Below are 24,552 nucleotides of genomic sequence, written 5' to 3'. Positions count from 1 at the left end.
ACGTCCCACTGGGTGTGAGTTTTCCTTGCCCTTATGTGGGCCTACCGAGGATGTCGTGGTGGTTTGTGCAGCCCTTTGAGACACTAGTGATTTAGGGCTATATAAGTAAACATTGATTGATTGATTAACATTTAGATTCAACATTTAGGAAGGCAAAGCTCTCAATTTACCGGTCGATCTACGTTCCCATCCTCACCTATGGTCATGAGCTTTGGGTCATGACCGAAAGGATAAGATCACGGGTACAAGCGGCCGAAATGAGTTTCCTCCGCCGTGTGGCGGGTCTCTCCCTTAGAGATAGGGTGAGAAGCTCTGTCATCCGGGAGGAACTCAAAGTAAAGCCGCTGCTCCTCCACATCGAGAGGAGCCAGATGAGGTGGTTCGAGCATCTGGTCAGGATGCCACCTGAGCGCCTCCCGAGGGAGGTGTTTGGGGTACGTCCGACCGGTAGGAGGCCACGGGGAAGACCCAGGACACGTTGGGAAGACTATGTCTCCCGGCTGGCCTGGGAACGCCTCGGGATTGCCCGGGAAGAGCTGGACGAAGTGGCTAGGGAGAGAGAAGTCTAGGCTTCCCTGCTTAGGCTGCTGCCCCCGTGACCTGACCTCGGGTAGGTGGAAGAAGATGGATGGATGGATGGATGGATTTATATTTAGCATTTAGATTTAAAGTCCTACTGAAAGCCACTACTACCGACCACGCGGTCTGATAGTTTATATATCAATGATGAAATATTAACATTGCAACACATGCCAATACGGCCTTTTTAGTTCACTAAATTGCAATTTTAAATTTCGCGTAAAGTATCCTGTTGAAAACGTCGCGGTATGATGACGCGTGCGCGTGATGTCACGGATTGTAGCAGACATTTTATTCCAGCCCGATCCCAGCTATAAGTCGTCTGCTTTAATTGCATAATTACACAGTATTCTGGACATCTGTGTTGCTGAATTGTTTGCAATTTTTTCAATTAATAATGGAGACGTCAAAGAAGAAAGATGTAGGTGGGAAGCGGTGTATTGCAGCTGCCTTTAGCAACACAAACACAGCCAGTGTTTCCTTGTTTACATACCCGAAGGTGAAGCTTTACTATGGAAGAGAGCGGTCAAGCAAACATGATTCTCTACCACATGTCAACCGAAAGGTTTTGGTGAGAAAATTGTGGTAATAAGTCGGCTCTTACCGCAGACATGAGCGGAGCTTGCGTCGTTCCTCGTGCACCTGTCAAAGAGGCAGCTGCGGACTCTCTAGCCTCCTCCGACCGGCCGCCCCCGAACGTTGGATGCTTCCACCGTGAAGGAGGGGGGAAAAAAGCTCAGCCCGGCCCGACTGGCTGCCTTCGCCTTGCCTCGTCGAGAAACGTGGCTTCCCTCAGAGACACTGGCGGTCACCGCACCCGTGGCCACACCCCTCCGACTTTCAGGTACGACTATATAAAACAACAGTAACACAATTGCTTTCGTCCTCTCCAAGGTTCTTAGTCATCATTGTCACCGACGTCCCACTGGGTGTGAGTTTTCCTTGCCCTTATGTGGGCCTACCGAGGATGTCGTAGTGGTTTGTGTTGTGGTTTGTGTTGTGGTTTGTGCAGCCCTTTGAGACACTAGTGATTTAGGGCTATATAAGTAAACATTGATTGATTGATTGATTGACAATAACCAGATAAGGTATTATCCAGAATTATCCTAGTAAATGTGTCTAATAACATCAGATTCGCTCCCACTGCCCTGTCTTTTTTCTTCTTCTTTCTAGTCCTTCACTCTCACTTTCCTCATCCACGAATCTTTCATCCTCGCTCAAATTCATGGGGAAATCGTCGCTTTCTCGGTCCGAATCGCTCTCGCTGCTGGTGGCCATGATTATAAACAATGTGAGGATGTGAGGAGCTCCACAACCCGTGACGTCACGCGCACATCGTCTGCTACTTCCAATACAGGCAAGGCTTTTTTATTAGTGACCAAAAGTTGTGAACTTTATCATCGATGTTCTCTACTAAATCCTTTCAGCAAAAATATGGCAATATCGCGAAATGATCAAGTATGACACATAGAATGGACCTGCTATCCCCGTTTTAATAAGAAAATCTCATTTCAGTAGGCCTTTAACGTTAAGATCCACCATTTAATTTATACTTCAATTAAGAAAAAGTGAGTTAAATATTGGGCTTCACGGTGGAAGAGGGGTTAGTGCGTCTGCCTCACAATACGAAGGTCCTGCAGTCCTGGGTTCAATTCCAGGCTCGGGATCTTTCTGTATGGAGTTTGCATGTTCTCCCCGTGACTGCGTGGGTTCCCTCCGGGTACTCCGGCTTCCTCCCACTTCCAAAGACATGCACCTGGGGATAGGTTGATTGGCAACACTAAATTGGCCCTAGTGTGTGAATGTGAGTGTGAATGTTGTCTGTCTATCTGTGTTGGCCCTGCGATGAGGCGGCGACTTGTCCAGGGTGTACCCCGCCTTCCGCCCGATTGTAGCTGAGATAGGCACCAGCGCCCCCCCGCGACACCAAAAGGGAATAAGCGGTAGAAATGGATGGGATGGATGAGCTAAATATTAAAATAATGTGATTAAATGTCTTGTTGTCACCACCTTGCTTTGAATGATGGGTTCAAAGTCAGCCTGTTTTTTGCAGTTTCTCTTTAATATAGCCTGGAACTGTTTCCAATGCCTCAAGAAACTGGATTTAAATATGTCTTTGGAGCTTGTGCACACTGTAAAAGTTTCTACCCGCCGATGTAGACAAAAGTTGGGTTAATCTCCGCGCACTCCCACCTGACAAACCCAAAATTCCGCCGCCCCCATGTAAAAACTGGGAGGACTCGAACATGGCATATCAGACCTGCGAGAGCGCGCCTGCGCGTCCCCGGCGGCGAGTGACCCTTCTCTCCGGCGGCAGAGTCGTGCTTCTCATCGGGATAGAAACGCCACAAAAGACGGAGGGAGTAAATAAACGGCGGTGACATGTTGAAGTAAAGTGTTCCCCCGGGGAATTGTCGTCGCTTTTTTTATAGGTAAGAAAACTTTGTTATTAGTCCCAGTGCGCACAACTTGTTATCGTTTAACTGAACTGTTTGTCATCCTAATTGAGTTTACATGAACGCACGTTGAGTTGCTGTATCCACGTTGTACGTAAAGTGTCAACAAATACGTAAAATTGTTACCAAAATATGTTCTTAAAAAAAGTTTCGACAAGTTTTGCGCACTTTCGCTTTATCCTGACTACAACTTCCCCGCCTGTTTTAGAAAATGTATATCCTACTCCGGTGGTTCTCAAATGGGGGTTCGCGTACCCCTGGGGGTACTTGAAGGTATGCCAAGGGGTACGTGAGATTTTAAAAAATATTCTAAATAATAGCAACAATATATTTATTGAATAATACGTCAACAAAATATGGATTTAAGTTCATAAACTGTGAAAAAAAAATGCAACAATGCAATATTCAGTGTTGACAGCTAGATTTTTTTATGGACATGTTCCATAAATATTGATGTTAAAGATTTCTTTTTTTGTGAAGAAATGTTTAGAATTAAGTTGATAAATCCAGATGGATCTCTATTACAATCCTTAAAGGCCTACTGAAATGAGATTTTCTTATTCAAACGGGGATAGCAGGTCCATTCTATCTGTCATACTTCATCATTTCACGATATTGCCATATTTTTATTTAACTAAACTGTTTGTCATCCTAATTGAGTTTACATGAACGCACGTTGAGTTGCTGTATCCACGTTGTACGTAAAGTGTACGTAAAGTGTCAACAAATACGTAAAATTGTTACCAAAATCTGTTCTTAAAAAAAGTTTCGACAAGTTTTGCGCACTTTCGCTTTATCCTGACTACAACTTCCCCGCCTGTTTTTGAAAATATATATCCTACTCCGGTGGTTCTCAAATGGGGGTACTTGAAGGTATGCCAAGGGGTACGTCAGATTTTTAAAAATATTCTAAATAATAGCAACAATATATTTATTGAATAATACGTCAACAAAATATGGATTTAAGTTCATAAGCTGTGAAAAAAAAATGCAACAATGCAATATTCAGTGTTGACAGCTAGATTTTTTGTGGACATGTTCCATAAATATTGATGTTAAACATTTCTTTTTTTGTGAAAAAATGTTTAGAATGAAGTTGATAAATCCAGATGGATCTCTATTACAATCCTTAAAAGGCCTACTGAAATGAGATTTTCTTATTCAAACGGGGATAGCAGGTCCATTCTATCTGTCATACTTAATAATTTGGCGATATTGCCATATTTTTGCTGAAAAGATTTAGTAGAGAACATAGACGATAAAGTTCGCAACTTTCCGTGCTAAGAGAAAAGCCCTGCCTCTACCGGAAGTCGCAGACGATGGCTACTCACATATTCACATTGTTTTTAATGGGAGCCTCCAACAAAAAGTGCTATTCGGACCGAGAAAACGATAATTTCCCCATTAATTTGAGCGAGGATGAAAGATTCGTGTTTGAGGATATTGATAGCGACGGACTAGAAAGAAAAAAAAAACGCGATTGCATTGGGACGGATTCCGATGTTTTTAGACACATTTACTAGGATAAATCTGGGAAATCCCTTATCTTTCTATTGTGTTGCTAGTGTTTTAGTGAGTTAAATAGTACCTGATAGTCGGAAGGGTGCGTCCACAGGTGTCTTGACGCCAGTGTCTCAGGGGAGTCGACGGCAGCTTTATGGACGGCACAAGCTCAGCTTTTCTCCGGTAAGAAGCGACTTTTTACCACAATTTTCTCACCGAAAACTGCTGGTTGACATGTTGTCGTGATTCATGTTTGCTTGACCGCGCTCTGATCCATAGTAAAGTTTCACCTCCAGGAATTTTAAACAAGGAATCACCGTGTGTTTGTGTGGCTAAAGGCTAAAGCTTCCCAACTCCATCTTTCTACTGTGACTTCTCCAATATTAATTGAACAAATTGCAAAAGATTCAGCAACACAGATGTCCAAAATACTGTGTAATTATGTGGTTAAAGCAGACGACTTTTAGCTGTGTGTGTGTGCAGCGCTCATACTTCCTAAAAACCCGTGACGTCTTGCGTACACGTCATCATTACATGACGTTTTGAAGACGAAACTCCCGGGAAATTTAAAATTGTAATTTAGTAAACTGAAAAGGCCGTATTGGCATGTGTTGCAATGTTAATATTTCATATCCTGACTACAACTTCCCCGCCTGTTTTAGAAAATGTATATCCTACTCCAGTGGTTCTCAAATGGGGGTACGCTTACCCATGGGGGTATTTGAAGGTATGCCAAGGGGTACGTCAGATTTTTAAAAATATTCTAAATAATAGCAACAATATATTTATTGAATAATACGTCAACAAAATATGGATTTAAGTTCATAAACTGTGAAAAAAAAATGCAACAATGCAATATTCAGTGTTGACGGCTAGATGTTTTGTGGACATGTTCCATAAATATTGATGTTAAACATTTCTTTTTTTGTGAAAAAATGTTTAGAATGAAGTTGATAAATCCAGATGGATCTCTATTACAATCCTTAAAGGCCTACTGAAATGAGATTTTCTTATTTAAACGGGGATAGCAGGTCCATTCTATCTGTCATACTTAATAATTTGGCGATATTGCCATATTTTTGCTTAAAAGATTTAGTAGAGAACATAGACGATAAAGTTCGCAACTTTCGGTGCTAAGAGAAAAGCCCTGCCTCTACCGGAAGTCGCAGACGATGACGTCGCATGTGTGATGGCTCCTCACATATTCACATTGTTTTTAATGGGAGCCTCCAACAAAAAGTGCTGTTCGGACCGAGAAAACGACAATTTCCCCATTAATTTGAGCGAGGATGAAAGATTCGTGTTTGAGGATATTGATAGCGACGACTAGAAAGAAAAAAAAACGCGATTGCATTGGGATGGATTCCGATGTTTTTAGACACATTTACTAGGCCCCAGTGTGTGAATGTGAGTGTGAATGTTGTCTGTCTATCTGTGTTGGCCCTGCGATGAGGTGGCGACTTGTCCAGGGTGTACCCCGCCTTCCGCCCGATTGTAGCTGAGATAGGCGCCAGCGCCCCCCGCGACCCCAAAAGGGAATAAGCGGTAGAAAATAGATGGATGGATGGATACTAGGTTAATTCTGGGAAATCCCTTATCTTTCTATTGTGTTGCTAGTGTTTTAGTGAGTTAAATAGCACCTGATAGTCGGAAGGGTGTCTCAGGGGAGTCGACGGCAGCTTTATGGACGGCACAAGCTCAGCTTTTCTCCGGTAAGAAGCAACTTTTTACCACAATTTTTTCACCGAAAACTGCCGGTTGACATTTCGTCGTGATTCATGTTTGCTTGACCGCTCTGATCCATAGTAAAGTTTCACCTCCAGGAATTTCAAACAAGGAATCACCGTGTGTTTGTGTGGCTAAAGGCTAAAGCTTCCCAACTCCATCTTTCTACTGTGACTTCTCCAATATTAATTGAACAAATTGCAAAAGATTTAGCAACACAGATGTCTAAAATACTGTGTAATTATGTGGTTAAAGCAGACGACTTTTAGCTGTGTGTGTGTGCAGCGCTCTTACTTCCTAAAAACCCGTGACGTCTTGCGTACACGTCATCATTACACGACGTTTCGAAGACGAAACTCCCGGGAAATTTAAAATTGTAATTTAGTAAACTAAAAAGGCCGTATAAACTATTAGACTGCGTTGTGGGTTTCAGTAGGCCTTTAAGTTGATAAATCCAGATGGATCTTTATTACAATCCCCAATGAGGACACTTTAAGTTGAACTTCTATGTGTAGAAATCTTTATTTATAATTGAATTACTTGTTTATTTTTCAACAAGTTTTTAGTTATCTTTATGTCTTTTTTTCCAAATAGTTCAAGAAAGACCGCTACAAATGAGCAATATTTCGCACTGTTATACAATTTAATAAATCAGAAACTGATAACATAGTGCTGTATTTTACTTCTTTATCTCTTTTTTTCAACCAAAAAAGCTTTGCTCTGATTACGGGGTACTTGAATTAAAAACATGTTCACAGGGCACTGAAAAAAGGTTGACAACCACCGTCCTACTCTTACCATACGAGGACGTGTTCATGCCCAAACTCCGTGTTGTGATTAATGACTCGTTTTTTAAGCAGGCGTCTAAAACCTGTGAGTCAGCCCCTAATTGCATTACTAATCCTGCTTAAACCTGCCGGTACAAGTGTGTGCAACCGGGGATTCAGCCGTTAACCTCTCATAACGAGGATAATATTGGCGAGTCTACTCCCTTTTTTAGATTTTTTTGTATTGTGTGGTTAGCCTTGCATCACCCTTGCCATCTTTGTGTATTCTAATTGGAAGGGAGGAGGTGAACATGATGAAACAAGCACTTCCAGCAGAGAACTAGTCATTTTTGTCAACTTGGTAAAAAAAAAACAAAAAAAAACACCTTGAATCTGCATGGACAGTCATTTTTGTCAGCATATACTTTTGCCTCCACACTAAAGAAAAATAATTCTGGGTTATTTTCATAACCCAATTTATGAGTTGCGAGTGCTGGGTTAAATTTTGCGTTTTTTTTTCTTATGAAGAGCAATCCCTTTTTTGGGTTGTAAGGGTAATTATTTTAGCTGCCACCCCTCTCCTGCGTGGAGAGGTTTTTAGGTGACCACAGATGAGGCGCTAGCTGTTCAAAGTCGGGACCACTCATCTGCATACTTGCCAACCTTGAGACCTCCGAATTCGGGAGATGGGGGTCGGGGGTGTATATTGTAGTGTCCCGGAAGAGTTAGCGGTGCAAGGGGTTCTTGGTATTTGTTCTGTTTTGTTTATGTTGTGTTACGGTGCGGATGTTCTCCCAAAATGAGTTTGTTATTCTTGTTTGGTGTGGGTTCACAGTGTGGCGCATATTTGTAACAGTGTTAAAGTTGTTTATACGGCCACCCTCAGTGTGGCTGTTGACCACACTTATGTGTGTGTGTAAATGCCGCATATTTTATGTGACTGCACCGGCACCTTGTTTGTATGGAGGGAAAGCGGACGTGTCGACAGGTTGTAGAGGGCGCTAAAAATATTGTTGTCCGGGTGGAAATCGGGAGAAATTCGAGCGAATAGTTGTTGGGTTGGTGGTCGTGGGGTGTGTATATTGTAGCGTCCCGGTAAAGTTAGTGCTGCAAGAGGTTCTGGGTATTTGTTCTGTTGTGTTACGGTGCGGATATCCTCCCAAAATGTGTTTGTTATTCTTGTTTGGTGTGGGTTCACAGTGTGGCGCATATTTGTAACACTGTTAAAGTTGTTTATATGGTCACCCTCAGTGTAGCTGTTGACCACACTTTTGTGTGTGTGTAAATGCCGCATATTTTATATGACTGCACCGGCACCTTGTTTGTATGGAGGGAAAGCGGACGTGACGACAGGTTGTAGAGGGCGCTAAAGGCACGCCCCCAATATTGTTGTCCGGGTGGAAATCGGGAGAAATTCGAGCGAATAGTTGTTGGGTTGGTTGTCGTGGGGTGTGTATATTGTAGCGTCCCAGTAAAGTTAGTGCTGCAAGGGATTCTGGGTATTTGTTCTGTTGTGTTACGGTGTGGCTATCCTCCCAAAATGTGTTTGTTATTCTTGTTTGGTGTGGGTGTACAGTGTGGCGTATATTTGTAACAGTGTTAAAGTTGTTTATACGGCCACCGTCAGTGTGGCTGTTGACCAAGTATGCATTGCATTCACTTATGTGTGTGTGTAAATGCCGCATATTTTATGTGACTCCACCGGCAGGCACGTTGTTTGTATGGAGGGAAAGCGGACGTTTCGTCAGGTTGTAGAGAGCGCTAAAGGCACGCCCCCAATATTGTTGTCCGGGTGGAAATCGGGAGAAATTCGAGAGAATGGTTGTTGGGTTGGTGGTCGTGGGGGGTGTATATTGTAGCGTCCCGGAAAAGTTAGTGCTGCACGGGGTTCTGGGTATTTTTTCTGTTGTGTTACGGTGCGGATATTCTCCCGAAATGTGTTTGTTATTCTTGTTTGGTGTGGGTTCACAGTGTGGCGCATGTATGTAAAAGTGTTAAAGTTGTTTATACGGCCACCCTCAGTGTGACCTGTATGGCTGTTGACCAAATATGCCTCGCATTCACTCGTGTGTGTGTAAAAGCTGCATATATTATGTGACTGCGCAGGCACGCTGTTTGTATGGAGGGAAAGCAGACGTGACGATAGGTTGTAGAGGACGCTAAGGACACGCCCCCAATATTGTTGACCGGGTGGAAATCGGGAGAAATTCGGGAGAATGGTTGCCCTGGGAGATTTTCGGAAGGGGCACTGAAATTTTGGAGTCTCCTGGGAAAATCGGGAGGGTTGGCAAGTATTTTCATTTGTGCAATAAATTCAACCCAATAGTTGGGTTATCAATCAACCAACATTGAGTTAGCATGCCTCAACTTTTTGGGTTAAATAATTCAACGCAAAAGTTGGGTTGAAAAAATTCACCCAAAATGTTGAGTTAAACTAACTCAAATAAGGGGTTTGTCCTTTTCTGAGCCACCCATCCATCCATTTTCTACAGCAGTTGGGTTAAAATTGGGTTATTTTTCAGCCTAACCTTTTTTAGTGTGTAGTGTTTGCATGCATGTGAGGTGAATGTGATGAAACAAGCACTTCCAGTAGAGAAGGAGTCACTTTTGTCAGCATATACTTTTGCCTCCACACTAAAAAAAAATGCTGGGTTATTTTGATAACCCAATTTATGAGTTACAAGTGTTGGGTTAAAATATGGAGTTGTTTTTATGTAGAGCAATCCCGTTTTGGGCTATAACAGTATTATTTTACGTCTCTGCGCTGCTGACCTGTCTCCTTTCAAGATGGTCTCCTTCTGGCCCAACTATGGACTGGACTCTCACTATTTACTAGATCCACTCGACGTCCATTGCACCGGTGGCCCGGGGGTTGGTCCCCAAATCTGCGGTCCCCTCTAAGGTTTCCCATTGTATCCCATTGGGTTGAGGTTTTTCTTGCCCTGATGTGGGATCTGAGCCGAGGATGTCGTTGTGGCTTGTGCAGCCCTTTGAGACACTTGTGATTAAGGGCTATAAAAATCAACTTTGATTGATTGATTGATGATTGACCTCAATTTCTGGGTTTTTAAAACTATGAACCATTGTTCAGTTGTTTTACAAGTTACACATTTTTGGGTAAAAGGCTTTCTTTATTAAAAAGATACTTTTTTTTTTTAATTAAGGATTAATCTCATCAACATTACTTACAATCACACATCTTATGTACATGAACATATTTGAGCATCCATCCATCCATTTTCTACCGCTTATTCCCTTTCGGGGTCGCGGGGGGGCGCTGGCGCCTATCTCAGCTACAATCGGGCGGAAGGCGGGGTACACCCTGGACAAGTCGCCACCTCATCGCAGGGGCATTCACACTTACATTCACACACTAGGGCCAATTTAGTGTTGCCAATCAACCTATCCCCAGGTGCATGTCTTTGGAAGTGGGAGGAAGCCGGAGTACCCGGAGGGAACCCACGCATTCACGGGGAGAACATGCAAACTCCACACAGAAAGATCCCGAGCCTGGATTTGAACCCAGGACTGCAGGACCTTCGTATTGTGAGGCAGATGCACTAACCCCACAGCCACCGTGAAGCCCGCTGTATGTAACTCCTAATTTTGATCAGTAGTTGGGAAGCAGTGGGACAATTCAGCATTAAAATGTATAATTTTTAACCAATTTTTGGGTCAATGAGCGCTAAATTGCGCTACCCAATAGTTGGGTTTGGAATAACCCAACATTGTACTGAGCATAACTCAGCTTTTGTGTTAAATACATTCAACCCAACTGTTGGGTTATGAATCAACCAATATTGAGTTAGCATAACTCAATATTTGGGTTATATAATTCAACCCAATAGTGTGGTTGGGAAAACCCCAACATTAAGTTATCATAACTCAACTTTTTGGTGAAATAATTCAACGCAAATGTTGGGTTGAAAAAATTAACCCAAAATGTTGAGTTAAAATAACTCAAATAAGGGGTTAGTCCTTTACTGAACTTTTTGTAACCAGCGCGGTTGGGTTAAAATTGGGTTGTTTTTTAACCTAATGTTTTTTTTGGTGTGGATCGTTTGCATGCATGTGAGGAGAACATGATGAAACAAGCACTTCCAGCAGAGAACCAGTCATTTTTATCAGCCTCCTAAAAAAAACACCTTGAACGTGCATGGACAGTTGAAGCCGAGGTGAAGTCCAAAGTGAATGAAAGGAAAGGCAGGCTGATAAGCATGAGTTCCTCTCGTCTTTTGTGCTCAATGTTGCCTGAGTCGACCTTTCTTGTTGCCTTCTCCTAGACTGGTGAACCTTTGAACCTTGAGAAGATGTCCAAGTAGAGCCCCTATGCACATCAACCTGACTCTGGCCGTCAAGGAATCCGGTGCCTTTCATGGAACGCTGCCTCCCTTCCCCTCCGCCCCCGCTCCTGTGCAAGTGAAAGCCATGGATTCATGCACGGCGATGACGGCACCTCCGCCGCCGCCACCGCTTCCACCTCCGCCGCCGCCGCCTCCACCCGCTTCTTCCTCGCCTTTGAGCCGAGCGGACAGTGCAAGTCGGAGTCGGCTTAGGAAGCTCAACTGGGAGTGTATCCCCAAAGAGAAGGTGGAGGGGAGGAAGAGCGTGTGGAGTGGCGCGAGCCCGGGCGAGGATGAATTTCCCATAGATCTTCACTCTTTGGATGAACTGTTTAGCCAGAAGGACAGTAAGCCTCAGGACAGGACAGTCACGCTGAGACGGAGGTCTGCTCTTCTACGCTGCAGAACTCCTCAGGACAGTCCGGAGGAGGTCAGTTCTGTATACTTCTCTCGTGCCGAAGAAGCATGTTTTCTTTAATTGACCTTTTCCATTACAGATCTCTCTGCTGGACTCTAAACGCAGTATGAACATTGGGATATTCCTTCGCCAGTTCAAAATGTAAGCCATTTTCCATTATTAGCAAGAATAGTCAATTTAAATATTTACGATTACCGTATTTTCCGGACTAAAATGCGCACTTAAAATCTGCGCCTTATCTGATGTACGGAATAATCCTAGTTTTGCTTACAGGCCAGTAGATGGCAGTCACACATAAGAGATACTTGTAGACTGCAATATAACTCAAGTAAACACCAACATTTTATATGTTCCATAGAAAATATAGAACATTACACACTGCGCTCAAAAATCGATCAAAATGTTTTAGTACGAATTTGGTAACCAATGAAGCTAGGTGTGCTTCAACATACGAGTATTATTATGGTGTGTATACTATAAGGTAAGACATATTATCTGGCGTTTTGTTTCGCAATATTATGCAAAAGCAACTTATCTTACCTTTTGGTGCCTGCTGATCTGTATTTGGGATCTGCATAAATCCTGAAAAATTGCGTCCGCCTTTGTAGTCCGTGCCAAAACTGTAGTCCATAAGTTTCTTCCTTTTCTCTATCTTCTTGTTATGGGACATTCATCCTCCGCTGTTGCCGTTTCTAATATAAAGTAGTGTGAAGTTGTTACTTATATCTGTCAGTAAACTCGCAATGAAAGCTCTAAAAACTACCGAGGTAGTGAGTTTGCATTATTCACTCAAGGAACTTTAGTGATTACAGAGTTCCGGTCGGACGGTATTTCACGGGACACATTTCCTGCGTTGTTGTTTCCGGATGAGGAGATGCTGCTCCGTTATTGATTTAAGTAAAGTCTGAATGTCATTAAAATAGTTAGCTATATTTTTTGACACATCTTCCACTCCCGTCCTTGCACGCTACACCGCTACAACAGAGATGTCGGGGAGAAGACGCTGCCGAAGGTGAGCCTCGTGAATAAGAACGCCCACAAAACGGTGCATCCGGAAAGGACTCTCAGAAAGCGGTTTGAAGATGATCCGTAAAACATAATCTATGCAACATTTTGACCAAAGAACGACCATTACATGTTATGTACACCACATGGAAGTGTTTTCAATTTAGAAAAAAATTATAATATGAAAGGGACAAGCGGTAGAAAATGGATGGATGGAATATGACTCCTTAGTGCGCCCTATAATCCTTATATATGAAAATAGATAAAAAATAGACCATTCATCGGCAGTGCGCCTTATAATCCGGTGCGCCCTATGGTTCGGAAAAAACAGTATCTTGCAATAGTAAGCAGGTGCCACAGTTTGGAAAATATTACTTTAAGGCGGATCATCAACCTGGGAATCGACACAAGTACTCAACGGTACCAATGTTTGGTACTTTTGTGTGTTTATAAATAAAATATATTTTTATTTAACAATAAGCCGATTATGATAACTGTGCTGTTCAGTTCTTATATCTCGATTTATTACACTTCTGAGTCTCATTTGCAAGTACCGTATTTTCCCGACGGTAGACCGCACCAGTATATAAGCCGCACCCACTAAATTTGAGAAGAAAACTAAACCGAAATTAGTTATTTTCAAACATATCTTGAAAATGTTTATTTGCATACCATAACTGTTTCCAAATGGCTGATCAAACACAACAGAAGTCATCGTAGCAGCGGAAACTAGCTCTCCAATTAGTCAATCAGTCTCAAGAACTCTGTGGCGACGTTTTTGTGAATTTAATGAGGAATTTGTGAAACTAACACAATTCAAAAAGAATAACGTTGTATGTTAAATACTAACGCAGACACCCGTGGACGTGTTAGCATATTAGCTAATGATGCTAGTTTCATTACATTACAATAGCACAGGCAGATATGCATGAAAACAGTCCTACAGACATCACACTTGGCACGGTTGAGTAGTTATGAATTGTTTTAGTCAAATTGTTGAACTTACAAACGTTGTTTGGAGTGATGAAGAATCATTTCCAGCAGAAACGTTATGGGCGGTTTTACCTTCTGTGAGGAGGGAACTCATCCAAAAAAAATGGCACCATTTTTCTTTTTTGAAAACTATTGAACACAAAATGTTTTGTCAATTAGCAAAAAAAAAAAAAAAATCCAGAAATTAGCCATCCAGTTTTATAAGGCACAGGGTGCAAAGTGTAGGAAAAAAAGTAGCGGCTTTTTGTCTGGCATTTGCTGTATTTTTTGTAGTAAATTTTGCAAGCAGTCACACATCAAGGCATTAGATGGGAGTGTATAGACAACAGTGTGTTGCCTTAACCAGGAAGTAGTCTTTGCCATTAAGTTGAACGTGCCAGTCTTTGTTGAAACCGCCATGTAAAATCGCTAATACTCGTACCATGTCTCTGGCAAAGCCAATGTAATTTGGCATGGAGCGAGCATATTTTGAAAAAAGTGGACTCATTTGTGTGTTTTCTATCAGGCACACTTGCTTTGTTGGCATTGACAATTCTAAATTTACAGTTTGGCAGAGTCTGCTCTGAGTGCTGCTTACCAAGTGATTGTGTTGCTTTAAGTATTAAATGAGTGTAACTAATAAAAAGGGATACAATTCACGCACAATGGATTGCCAGGAACTTTAAATACGCGGACGTAGTTTCTGCACGGCCCCTGCAATAGAGTGCACATGAGAGCAAAATACGCATTGAGGCTATGAAGTGTGTTTTATCGGAATAATCAATTAATTGAACAAAGTAATGCATAGATTCCTCAATTACTAAAATATTCAATATATGCAATACATGGATAGTTGATTCATCGTTGTTGAAACAAATGATTCAAAATGGAGTCAGTACTTCACTGCAACCAACAGAGGTGCTGTAGTTTCAGTATTTACCAGCTGACCTTCTTTAAAAAGAACATATGACTTGCTATGCTCTTTATGTTTAATTGTTAGTAAAGGACTCTTAAAATAAAAATAAAAATCTTAGTTTTTTGCGATGTTTAAAGATTTTTATCCAAAAAATAAAAATTAGGGTATCGATCCGATATTGATATCGGATATTGGTCCGATATCAGCAAAAAGCAAAAATGGGATGATATCGGCTTGCATCAAAAATATCAGATACTGCAGCATGTTTACTTGTGCAAAGCTGGGCAATGTCCAAATGTCCTCCAATAAGCACACTAGATATATATTTTTGTATTTAAGTCAAGTAATTCATCAAAAGGAAACATGGTAGGCTATAGGCTATTAGGAGCTTGCAGCTACACAGAAGCTAAGCACACAATAGCACACAAGCTAGACATACATTATGAGTGCCTTTAATTAAACACCACATTTTTCAATATAAGCAAATATCCAATAATTATTTGTTGCATATTACTTACCCATACAAGGTCGATGCATATGAGTAACATTACTAATATGCTTACTGCGCCATGATCTCAATTGAATGAATTACTGTGACTACTAGGTGTTGCTAAAACAGATGTAACACTTCAAACGCATACATTTGTCATGAGGTCAGTGTTTTTCATACCTGCCATTGTTCTCTAAGTAATTTCAATTGCGAAAGCCATTTCCAACATTGCACACTACAGAACTATAAATGTATCTACTGTTGGATTAATACCGGCTTCCCACAATAGTAAAGGCTCCATTTTTGGTATCGTTTCGGAAGTGAAAAAGTTGTATATCGTGACACCCTTGATAAAAATGAACTATTTTAATTGTCCTTCAAAGCTATATTTGGATCAGCACCAATTGTCATTTCAGTGTATCATAATATACACCAAGAATTGTCGGAAGTCGTTTCAACAAATGTCATGTCTTACTTATCTTCCAATGTTCAAAGCAGATATTTTTGAAAAACAAATTGAATAAGCATCAAAAGGTAAAAAGTTCACCTTGTTCTACCCTTGGGCAAATTGGCTTAATTGTTGTTGTGTAATCTTGCTCACTTAGAAGCGCAAAACAGAAATTATTCTGAGTGAGTAGAACCGCCTGTCAGCAGTTTTGGTTTTGCAGGTTTTGCTTGAGGTCTCGTCAGTTCCAAAGGGTTCAGGAAACAGACACAGCGTTTAAAGGTGCCCTGAGGGGGGTGGGCACCAATTGAACTACCATAAATCAATCTACATGAAGTGTGGTGGAAGGTGTTTAACAGGAGGGTGTGAGAGTCATGGCTGGGGTTCTTGAGGATATTGCAGAAGACAGGTGCTAAAGGAGGGTCCAGTCTAAGCAGATGGACTGAACGTCTCAAAGTGTCCACTTAAAGCCCTTGTTAGGAGTCAGAGTTGACACCTGCTAAGGCCCCCAGGGAGTGTCTCCTGTTTAAGTGACCCCCTACTGTGAGGGACCTCGCTGGTGACCTCTAATGTCATTACTCATTTCTTTTTCTTTTACTGTTGTTCTATTGGGTTGTATTGTAAAGCTCACTTAATGTAATGACGCCTTTTTGTGCAAATGTTGACTATTGTGCTGTTGTGGCGGCAACATGTCTATTCCAAACCAGACTGTGTCAAGACTTGTAGGTGAAGCTTCTTGTAAAAAGAGCCTCTTCTTTAAGCAAACATTAGTCCTGTCTGGAGCTTATTCGACTTCTGTTCTCCATGCAAATGGAGTCCCTGTTGAAATGCGGCATGAGTTAAAACAGCGTACATGTTGTTTGTCTTTAGAACAAGCGCACAGGTGAGCACAGTGTAATGGAATAAAATCGAAGAATAAAAATGGAAGTTCTGCATTTACAAAGTTAACTAGAAAGGCACTCCATTCAGCACAGGTGGAGAGATTATGTTCTGTGTATCGGCACAAAGGATTTTAGTTTAATTCACACGTACAACAGAGAGAGAGCTTTTATTAAAAAAAGCAGCCCACACACATACTGAGTTTCAACACGTTTTCTTGTGCCTTCACTTCTGTATGCCACTTTATTTTGAGTTTTTGTTTCCATTTAGATGTGCACTTTGTGGGGATTTTTGAATCTGCATTTATTTCTCATTTAAATGCAATGTGTATGCTATCTGTTTGGATTGATACTGTTAGAAAGCTATTACTCCAAGTGTTTATTTTAGGGCTTTGGAAAAATAAGGAGTTAACTCATGTGATTGATAATGTATGAAGACAGATTGGCTTCCTGTGCACTTAAGATGTGACTTTAAGGTTTTACTACTTACGTATAAAATACTACACGGTCTAGCTCCATCCTGTCTTGCCGATTGTATTGTACCATATGTCCCGGCAAGAAATCTGCGTTCAAAGGACTCCGGCTTATTAGTGATCCCCAAAGCCCAAAAAAAGTCTGCGGGCTGTAGAGCTTTTTCATTTCGGGCTCCAGTACTCTGGAATGCCCTCGCGGTAACAGTTCGAGATGCCACCTCAGTAGAAGCATTTAAGTCTCACCTTAAAACTCATTTGTATACTCTAGCCTTTAAATAGACTCCCTTTTTAGACCAGTTGATCTGCCGTTTCTCTTCTTTTTCTTCTCTGTCCCACTCTCCTTTGTGGAGGGAGTCCGGTCCGATCCGGTGGCCATGTACTGCTCGCCTGTGTATCGGCTGGGGACATCTCTGCGCTGCTGATCAGCCTCCGCTTGGGATGGTTTCCTACTGGCTCCGCTGTGAACGGGACTCTCGCTGCTTTGTTGGATCCGCTTTGGACTGGACTCTCGCGACTGTATTGGATCCTTTATGGATTGATCTTTCACAGTATCATGTTCTCATATGTTCTCATAGTCATCAGTATCATCAGTATCACAGTATCATGTTCTCAAAGTCATCATTGTCACCGACGTCCCACTGGGTGTGAGTTTTCCCTGCCCTTATATGGGCCTACCGAGGATGTCGTAGTGGTTTGTGCAGCCCTTTGAGACACTAGTGATTTAGGGCTATATAAGTAAACATTGATTGATTGATTGATAATCACATTTTATTTTGAGGGTATATGCTTCTTTAACTTAACCGTGAAGGGTTACCTGAAAGGCGGCGCGGGTTGTTATAAGGTCGGTGATCAGGTCAATGCATACAGTGCATCTGGAAGGTATTTAAATACCGTATTTTCCGCGCTATAAGCCGCCCCGTGTTATAAGCCGCACCTTCAATGAATGGCATATTTAAAAACTTTGTAAACCTATAAGCCGCACCGGGTCGTAAGCCGCGCCCACGCTGCGCTAAATGGAATGTCCAAAAAACAGTCGGATAGGTCAGTCAAACTTTAATAATACAAACCAGTGTGCGAATGTGCAATCACAACAATAGTAACACTCAAAATATTGCAGAGCAACATCAATAACTCAACTTTGCTCGAACGTTAATGTCACAGCACACAAAATAAACATTTAAAGCTCACCTTCAGAAGTTATTCCTCATCCATAAATCCCTCGAATTTTTCTTCTTCGGTGTCTGAATTAAAAAATTGGGCAAATACGGCATCTCGTCGAAGTCATCAGAGTCAGTGTCGCTGTTGCTGTCCGGCAGTTCCATGAATCCTGGCCGGATCTTTTTTCAGCTATCTTGTTTTTACAATATGCGTGGAAAGTAGCCAGCTTTTCTTGAAAGTCTTTTGGCACTTGCTGTGAAATAGTAGTCCGTGTGCGGATGGAGAGATTGCGTCTTTTCATGAACCGGAAACACCAAGAAGCACCACCTTTTAAAATCATCCAAGTAAAGTTTGCTTGCTGGCGCTGTTGCCTTCATTGGAATAGTGATGGTACTGACACTTCTGCTTGCTGCTCTCTGCTCAACTACCCACTGTTCCAGTTTGTCTTCCAACTGTTGCCATCTTGCTTTGTTCCCTCAAACTCTGTGTTGTCTTCTTTACTCGGCGCAGGTCATCTTGTTGCTTCCTCCACCTAAGCACCATTGATTCATTTATGTTCAATTCTCTCGCTGCTGCTCTATTTCCGTGTTCTTCTGCGTGACTTATTTCCTTGAGTTTGAAGTCTGCGTTGTACGCGTGTCTTTTAGTAGGAGCCATTTTGTGGTCGTCTTTACAGAAACACACAAATTAAATGAATCGGATTAGCCGCGCGCTTCTTCTTCTACGGGGGCGGGTGCTTACCTTGGCGGTTGCGTACCGTAGAAGAAGAAGCGCTTCCTCTTTCCAGGTGGGCGGGCGCTTACCTTGGCGGTTGTGTACCGTAGAAGAAGAAGCACTTCCTCTTCTACGGGGATAAAAGATGGCGGCTGTTTACCATAGTTGCGAAACCTAAACTCTATGAAAATAAATATTTATATTAATACATATATAAGGCGCACTGTCATCTTTTGAGAAAATTTTTGGTTTTTAGGTGCGGCTTATAGAGCGGAAAATACGGTAGCTTCACTTTTCCCACATTTTGTCTTGTCACAGCCTTATTCCATAACGAAATGAATATTTTTTGTTCTCATAATACTACAGAAAAAGAACCGATAATGACAATGTGAAAAAAAATGTTCTTTAGTTTTGCAAATTAATTACTTAATTACTCAATTACAGCCTCAAGTCTTTTTGAATACAATGCCACCAGCTTGGCACACCCATTGTATCTTTCGACCATTCCTCTTTGCTGCACCGCTCCAGCTCCATCAGGTTGGATGAGAAGCGTTGGTTTTCATCCAGGATGTCTCTGTACATTACTGGATTCATCTTAATCTAGTCAAGGTGACCAAGAACTCGATAGTCACTCCGTCAGAGCTACAGGAGTCGTCTGTCAAGAGAGGAGAACCTTCCAGATGGACCGCTCGCCTGTATCTGTTGGGGACATCTCTACGCTGCTGATCCGCTTGAGATGGTTTCCTGTGGACGGGACTCTCGCTGCTGTCTTGGATCCGCTTGAACTGAACTCTCGCGGCTGTGTTGGAGCCACTATGGATTGAACTTTCACAGTATCATGTTAGACCTGCTCAACATCCATTGCTTTCGGTCCCCTAGAGAGGGGGGGTTGCCCACATCTGAGGTCCTCTCCAAGGTTTCTCATAGTCAGCATTGTCACTGGCGTCCCACTGGATGTGAATTCTCTCTGCCCACTGGGTGTGAGTTTTCCTTGCCCTTTTGTGGGTTTTTCCTAGGATGTTGTAGTCGTAATGATTTGTGCAATCCTTTGAGACATTTGTGATTTGGGGCTATATAAATAAACATTGATTGATTGATTGACAACCATCTCTGCAGCAAACCAGCAATCAGGACTGTACGGTTTAGTGGCCAGACGGAAGCCTTTTCCTTAGTTAAAAGTTTGTCTAAATACACCTGGAAGACTCTCAGACCATTAAAAACTAAATTCTCTGGTCTGATGAGACAAAAATTACATTTTTGACGTGAATGTCAGGCATCATCAGGCCAAAACCATCCCTACAGTGAACGTGGTGGTGGCAGCATCAGGCTGTGGGGATGTTTTTCAGCGGTTGGAGCTGAGAGACTTGTCAGGATAGAGGGAAAGATGAATGAAGCAATGTATAAAGACATCCTGGATGAAAATCAAGGCATATCAAGCAATCTGATGGAGCTTGATAGGTGCTGCAAAGAGGAATGGGCGAGACTGCCCAAAAACAGGTGTGCCAAACTTGCGGCATCGTATTCAAAAATACTTAAGACCGTAATTGCTGCCAAACGTGCATCAACAAAGAAGTGAGGAAATTATGTGAATATTTATGTAACTGTGATTTGACTTGTGTTTGACATTTTCACATTGTCATAATTTTGATGAGAAGAATGAATGTATTCTATTGTGGAATAAAGTTGTAACATAACAATATGTGGAAAAAGTTAAGCGCTGTGAATACTTTCCGGATGGACTGCTCATCATGTATGCAAGAATGAGTGAGAAGGAATTTCGCTCCAAAATAAACTTGTGAAGGAACTTTAGATACAACTTAACAAGATTTGAACAATTAAATCACGTGCATTAAAGTAAAACGTAAAAAAAAACATTCTGACAGTAAAAATTTGGGCCTTTTTAAAGTTAATTTGAATCATGCAAGTGAGTAATACTCTGATTAATAAGGATTAATTCCATTCCAAAAGTGTGATTTATTTGATCAAGTATCTCAGGGGTGCCCATTACGTCGATCGCGAGCTACCAGTCGACCGCGGGGGGTGTGTCAGTCGATCTCCAGCCAGGCTTTTAAAAAAAATAGACGTAAAAATGAGTGATCATCAATCTTCACCAAGACGTCACTTAAATGACATTCACGGTACCGGAGGGTCTTGTGAGATGACGCTGGCTGCTGCAAGATCATTATTATGAAAATATGACCGAGAGGAAGGCGAGAAACACTTTTTATTTTAACAGACTTTCGCGCCGTACCTTCCGTCAAAACTCTAAAGGCCGACTGCACATTTCCTATCTTCACAATAAAAGCCCTGCTTCATGCTGCCTGCGCTAACTAAATACAGAGTCTCGGAAAACTGGCGTGCACAAGCGATCCCTCAGAAAGCTGGCGTGCACATCACTTGTGCACGCCCGCTTTCCGAGACTCTTATTTTGTTAGCGCAGGCAGCATGAAGCAGGGCTTTTATTGTGAAGATAGGAAATGTGCAGTCGGCCTTTATAGAGTTTTGACGGAAGGGACGGCGCGAAAGTCTGTTGAAATAAAAAGTGTTTCTCGCCTTCCTCTCTGTCATTTTTTCATAATAATGAACTGGCAGCAGCCAGCGTCATCTCACAAGACCCTCGGGTGCCGTGAATGTCAATCAAGCAAGCTACGGAATTTTCCGCCAATGTTTTTCTTGTAAAGTGTATGGAAGCTGGATGAATGAGATGCCAAAAAACAACCACTTTCATGTGGTATTGTACAGAAAGGACAACTTTTTTTCTCCTCCATTTGAAAATGTGGGCGTTATCATTACTGTCTGATTCCAATCAATGCAAGTCATCAGAATCAGGTAATACACCAACTTATATTCTTGTCTTTGTGAAAGAAAGACATCTATATGTGTTACACATGCTTGTATTATCATTAAACACATTTAACTTGTTTACAAAAATGTCTCTTTCATAAATAAATAAATATAAATGATATATATAAATGAGGTGGATCCCCTCGAGTTGGTCAATTGAAAAGTAGCTCGCCTGCAGAAAAAGTGTGGGCACCCCTGAAGTATCTGAATAATTTCTGAGCACTACTTTCTTTCAGAGAATAAAAAAAAGTTTACCAATCGAGGGTTGGTCTTGTATTTAGGGCTGTAGGGATTTGTGCATGCAAATGAGCAAAACAGGTGGCAAAAAGCGAGACAAAGCTTTTCTTCCTGGCACTCATTTGGGAGTGGTTTGAAGATATGTGTCAGGTTGGACAAGTAAGTAGAGGACAAGTAGTACCAGTAGTTATTTCACTGATTATATTATCTTAATAAAACATCTGGGGGTGTAAAAAGGGTTTCCGTGCTGCCTATATCCGAGTAAATATGTTATTATTGTAGTTTGCAGAGGTAACAAGACATACTGACATGTTTTAAATGTTTTCCCATCCATAGCTAAATAATTAAATATAATGAAATCAGAGACACTCAATATATTAATTAGTGCCTTTGTATTTTTCATAATAACACACCTCTACAAGCAAGGCAAGTTTATTCATCAAGCATCAATCTATACACAAAATGCAAATCAAAGGATTTTACAGATAACTACAAGAAGTGTCATGATCCGTTGCCCGGGTTCTGTTTTGTTTAGTTTTATATTTCATTAGTTGTTGGTTAATTCTGTTTCAGCACTCTTGTGTTGTTGGTTGTCATGGGTGCTGATTTTTGTCACCAGCCTTTGATTAGTGGTCGGGGCGCTCACCTGCTCCTGGTCACTAATCAGAGCTATATATTCCTTAGTCTTGTTCGCAACACGTGACACTTACCTTGGGTGTTTATTTTCTTGAGAGTTTAGAAATACTAGTTTCTTGCTCCTATGTTGTCTACTAGTCTATTAAGCATTGCTGTAGCTTCTAGTGCCATCCGCACGTTTTGCTTTTTTTGTATCTTTTCCCTTGTTATTGGAACAAATCATCCTTCTTACCTGCACTCTGCTTCTGGGCGTCCTTCTGCATCTTGGGGAGGCGACCACCGCAAAATCATGCGACCCCGACGTGACAAGAAGGCAAAGAAAATCATGAATGAAAATAAAATCATTGTAAAAAATAATCATGAATAATTAAAATCAAAGTTGTCTATGAATGTTCTCATTCATCCAGGTCATTGTCATCTCAGGGCATTTAATCGACCGCAACTTGACTGTTTGGTTTGTCTTGGAAGATGTTTCGCCTCTCATTCGAGTAAACTTCATCAGTTAGTCCTCAAAGACTTAGATTGGTGAGATCTAGTCTTAGACTTAGAATGGTCAGATCTAGTCTTAGACTTAGATTGGTCAGATCTAGTCTTAGACTTAGATTGGTCAGATCTAGTCTTAGACTTAGATTGGTCAGATCTAGTCTTAGACTTAGATTGGTCTGATCTAGTCTTAGACTTAGAATGGTCTGATCTAGTCTCAGTCTTTAAGTGGTCTGATCTAGTCTTAGACTTAGAATGGTCTGATCTAGTCTTAAACTTAGAATGGTCTGATCCAGTCTTAGACTTAGATTGGTCTGATCTAGTCTTAGACTTAGAATGGTCTGATCCAGTCTTAGATTAGATTGGTCAGATCTAGTCTTAGACTTAGATTGGTCAGATCTAGTTTTAGGCTTAGATTGGTCAGCTCTAGTCTTAGGCTTAGATTGGTCAGATCTAGTCTCAGACTAAGATTGGTCAGATCTAGTCTCAGACTAAGATTGGTCAGATCTAGTCTCAGACTTAGATTGGTCTGATCTAGTCTCAGACATAGATTGGTCTGATCTAGTCTCAGACTTAGATTGGTCAGATCTAGTCTTAGACTTAGATTGGTCAGATCTAGTCTTAGACTTAGATTGGTCTGATCTAGTCTTAGACTTAGAATGGTCTGATCTAGTCTCAGTCTTTAAGTGGTCTGATCTAGTCTTAGACTTAGAATGGTCTGATCTAGTCTTAGACTTAGAATGGTCTGATCTAGTCTCAGTCTTTCAGTGGTCTGATCTAGTCTTAGACTTAGAATGGTCTGATCTAGTCTTAGACTTAGAATGGTCTGATCCAGTCTTAGACTTAGATTGGTCTGATCTAGTCTTAGACTTAGAATGGTCTGATCCTGTCTTAGACTTAGATTGGTCAGATCTAGTCTTGGACTTAAATTGGTCAGATGTAGTTTTAGGCTTAGATTGGTCAGCTCTAGTCTTAGGCTTAGATTGGTCAGATCTAGTCTCAGACTTAGATTGGTCTGATCTAGTCTTAGACTTAGATTGGTCAGGTCTAGTCTCAGACTTAGATTGGTCAGATCTAGTCTCAGACTTAGATTGGTCAGATCTAGTCTCAGACATAGATTGATCTGATCTAGTCTTAGACTTAGAATGGTCTGATCTAGTCTCAGACTTAGAATGGTCTGATCTAGTCTCAGACTTAGTTTTGTATGATTTAGTCTCAGACTTAGATTGGTCAGATCTCATCTTGGCCTTAGATTGGTCTGATCTAGTCTTAGACTTAGATTGTTCAGACCTAGTCTTAGATTGGTCAGATCTAATTTTCAATCGGTCCAATCTAGTCTTAGACATAGGTTGGTCAGATCTAGTCTAAGACTCGGATTGGTCAGATCTAGTCTAAGACTCGGATTGGTCAGATCTAGTCTAAGACTCGGATTGGTCAGATCTAGTCTAAGACTTGGATTGGTCAGATCTAGTCTTAGACTTGGATTGGTCAGATCTAGTCTTAGACTTTG

At 41.5% G+C, this 24,552-nt stretch overlaps 1 protein-coding gene across 1 annotated transcript in view; it reads left to right on the top strand.

Annotated features, from left to right (window-relative positions):
• Nucleotides 1-2,825: 2,825 nt before the first annotated feature.
• Nucleotides 2,826-24,552, top strand: part of fhdc2 (FH2 domain containing 2) — a 42,433-nt gene continuing 20,706 nt past the window's right edge. Inside the window, exons 1-3 of the mRNA XM_061899753.1 lie at nucleotides 2,826-3,011; nucleotides 11,314-11,803; nucleotides 11,871-11,932. Coding sequence (XP_061755737.1) covers nucleotides 11,360-11,803; nucleotides 11,871-11,932 — 506 coding nt within the window. The 5' untranslated portion in view covers nucleotides 2,826-3,011; nucleotides 11,314-11,359. The remainder of the gene's footprint in view (nucleotides 3,012-11,313; nucleotides 11,804-11,870; nucleotides 11,933-24,552) is intronic.

This window comes from Nerophis ophidion, linkage group LG05 (genome assembly GCF_033978795.1).
Source record: "Nerophis ophidion isolate RoL-2023_Sa linkage group LG05, RoL_Noph_v1.0, whole genome shotgun sequence".
In the NCBI taxonomy this organism is placed as follows: Eukaryota; Metazoa; Chordata; class Actinopteri; order Syngnathiformes; family Syngnathidae; genus Nerophis; species Nerophis ophidion.
This window is presented reverse-complemented; position numbering and strand designations above follow the sequence as displayed.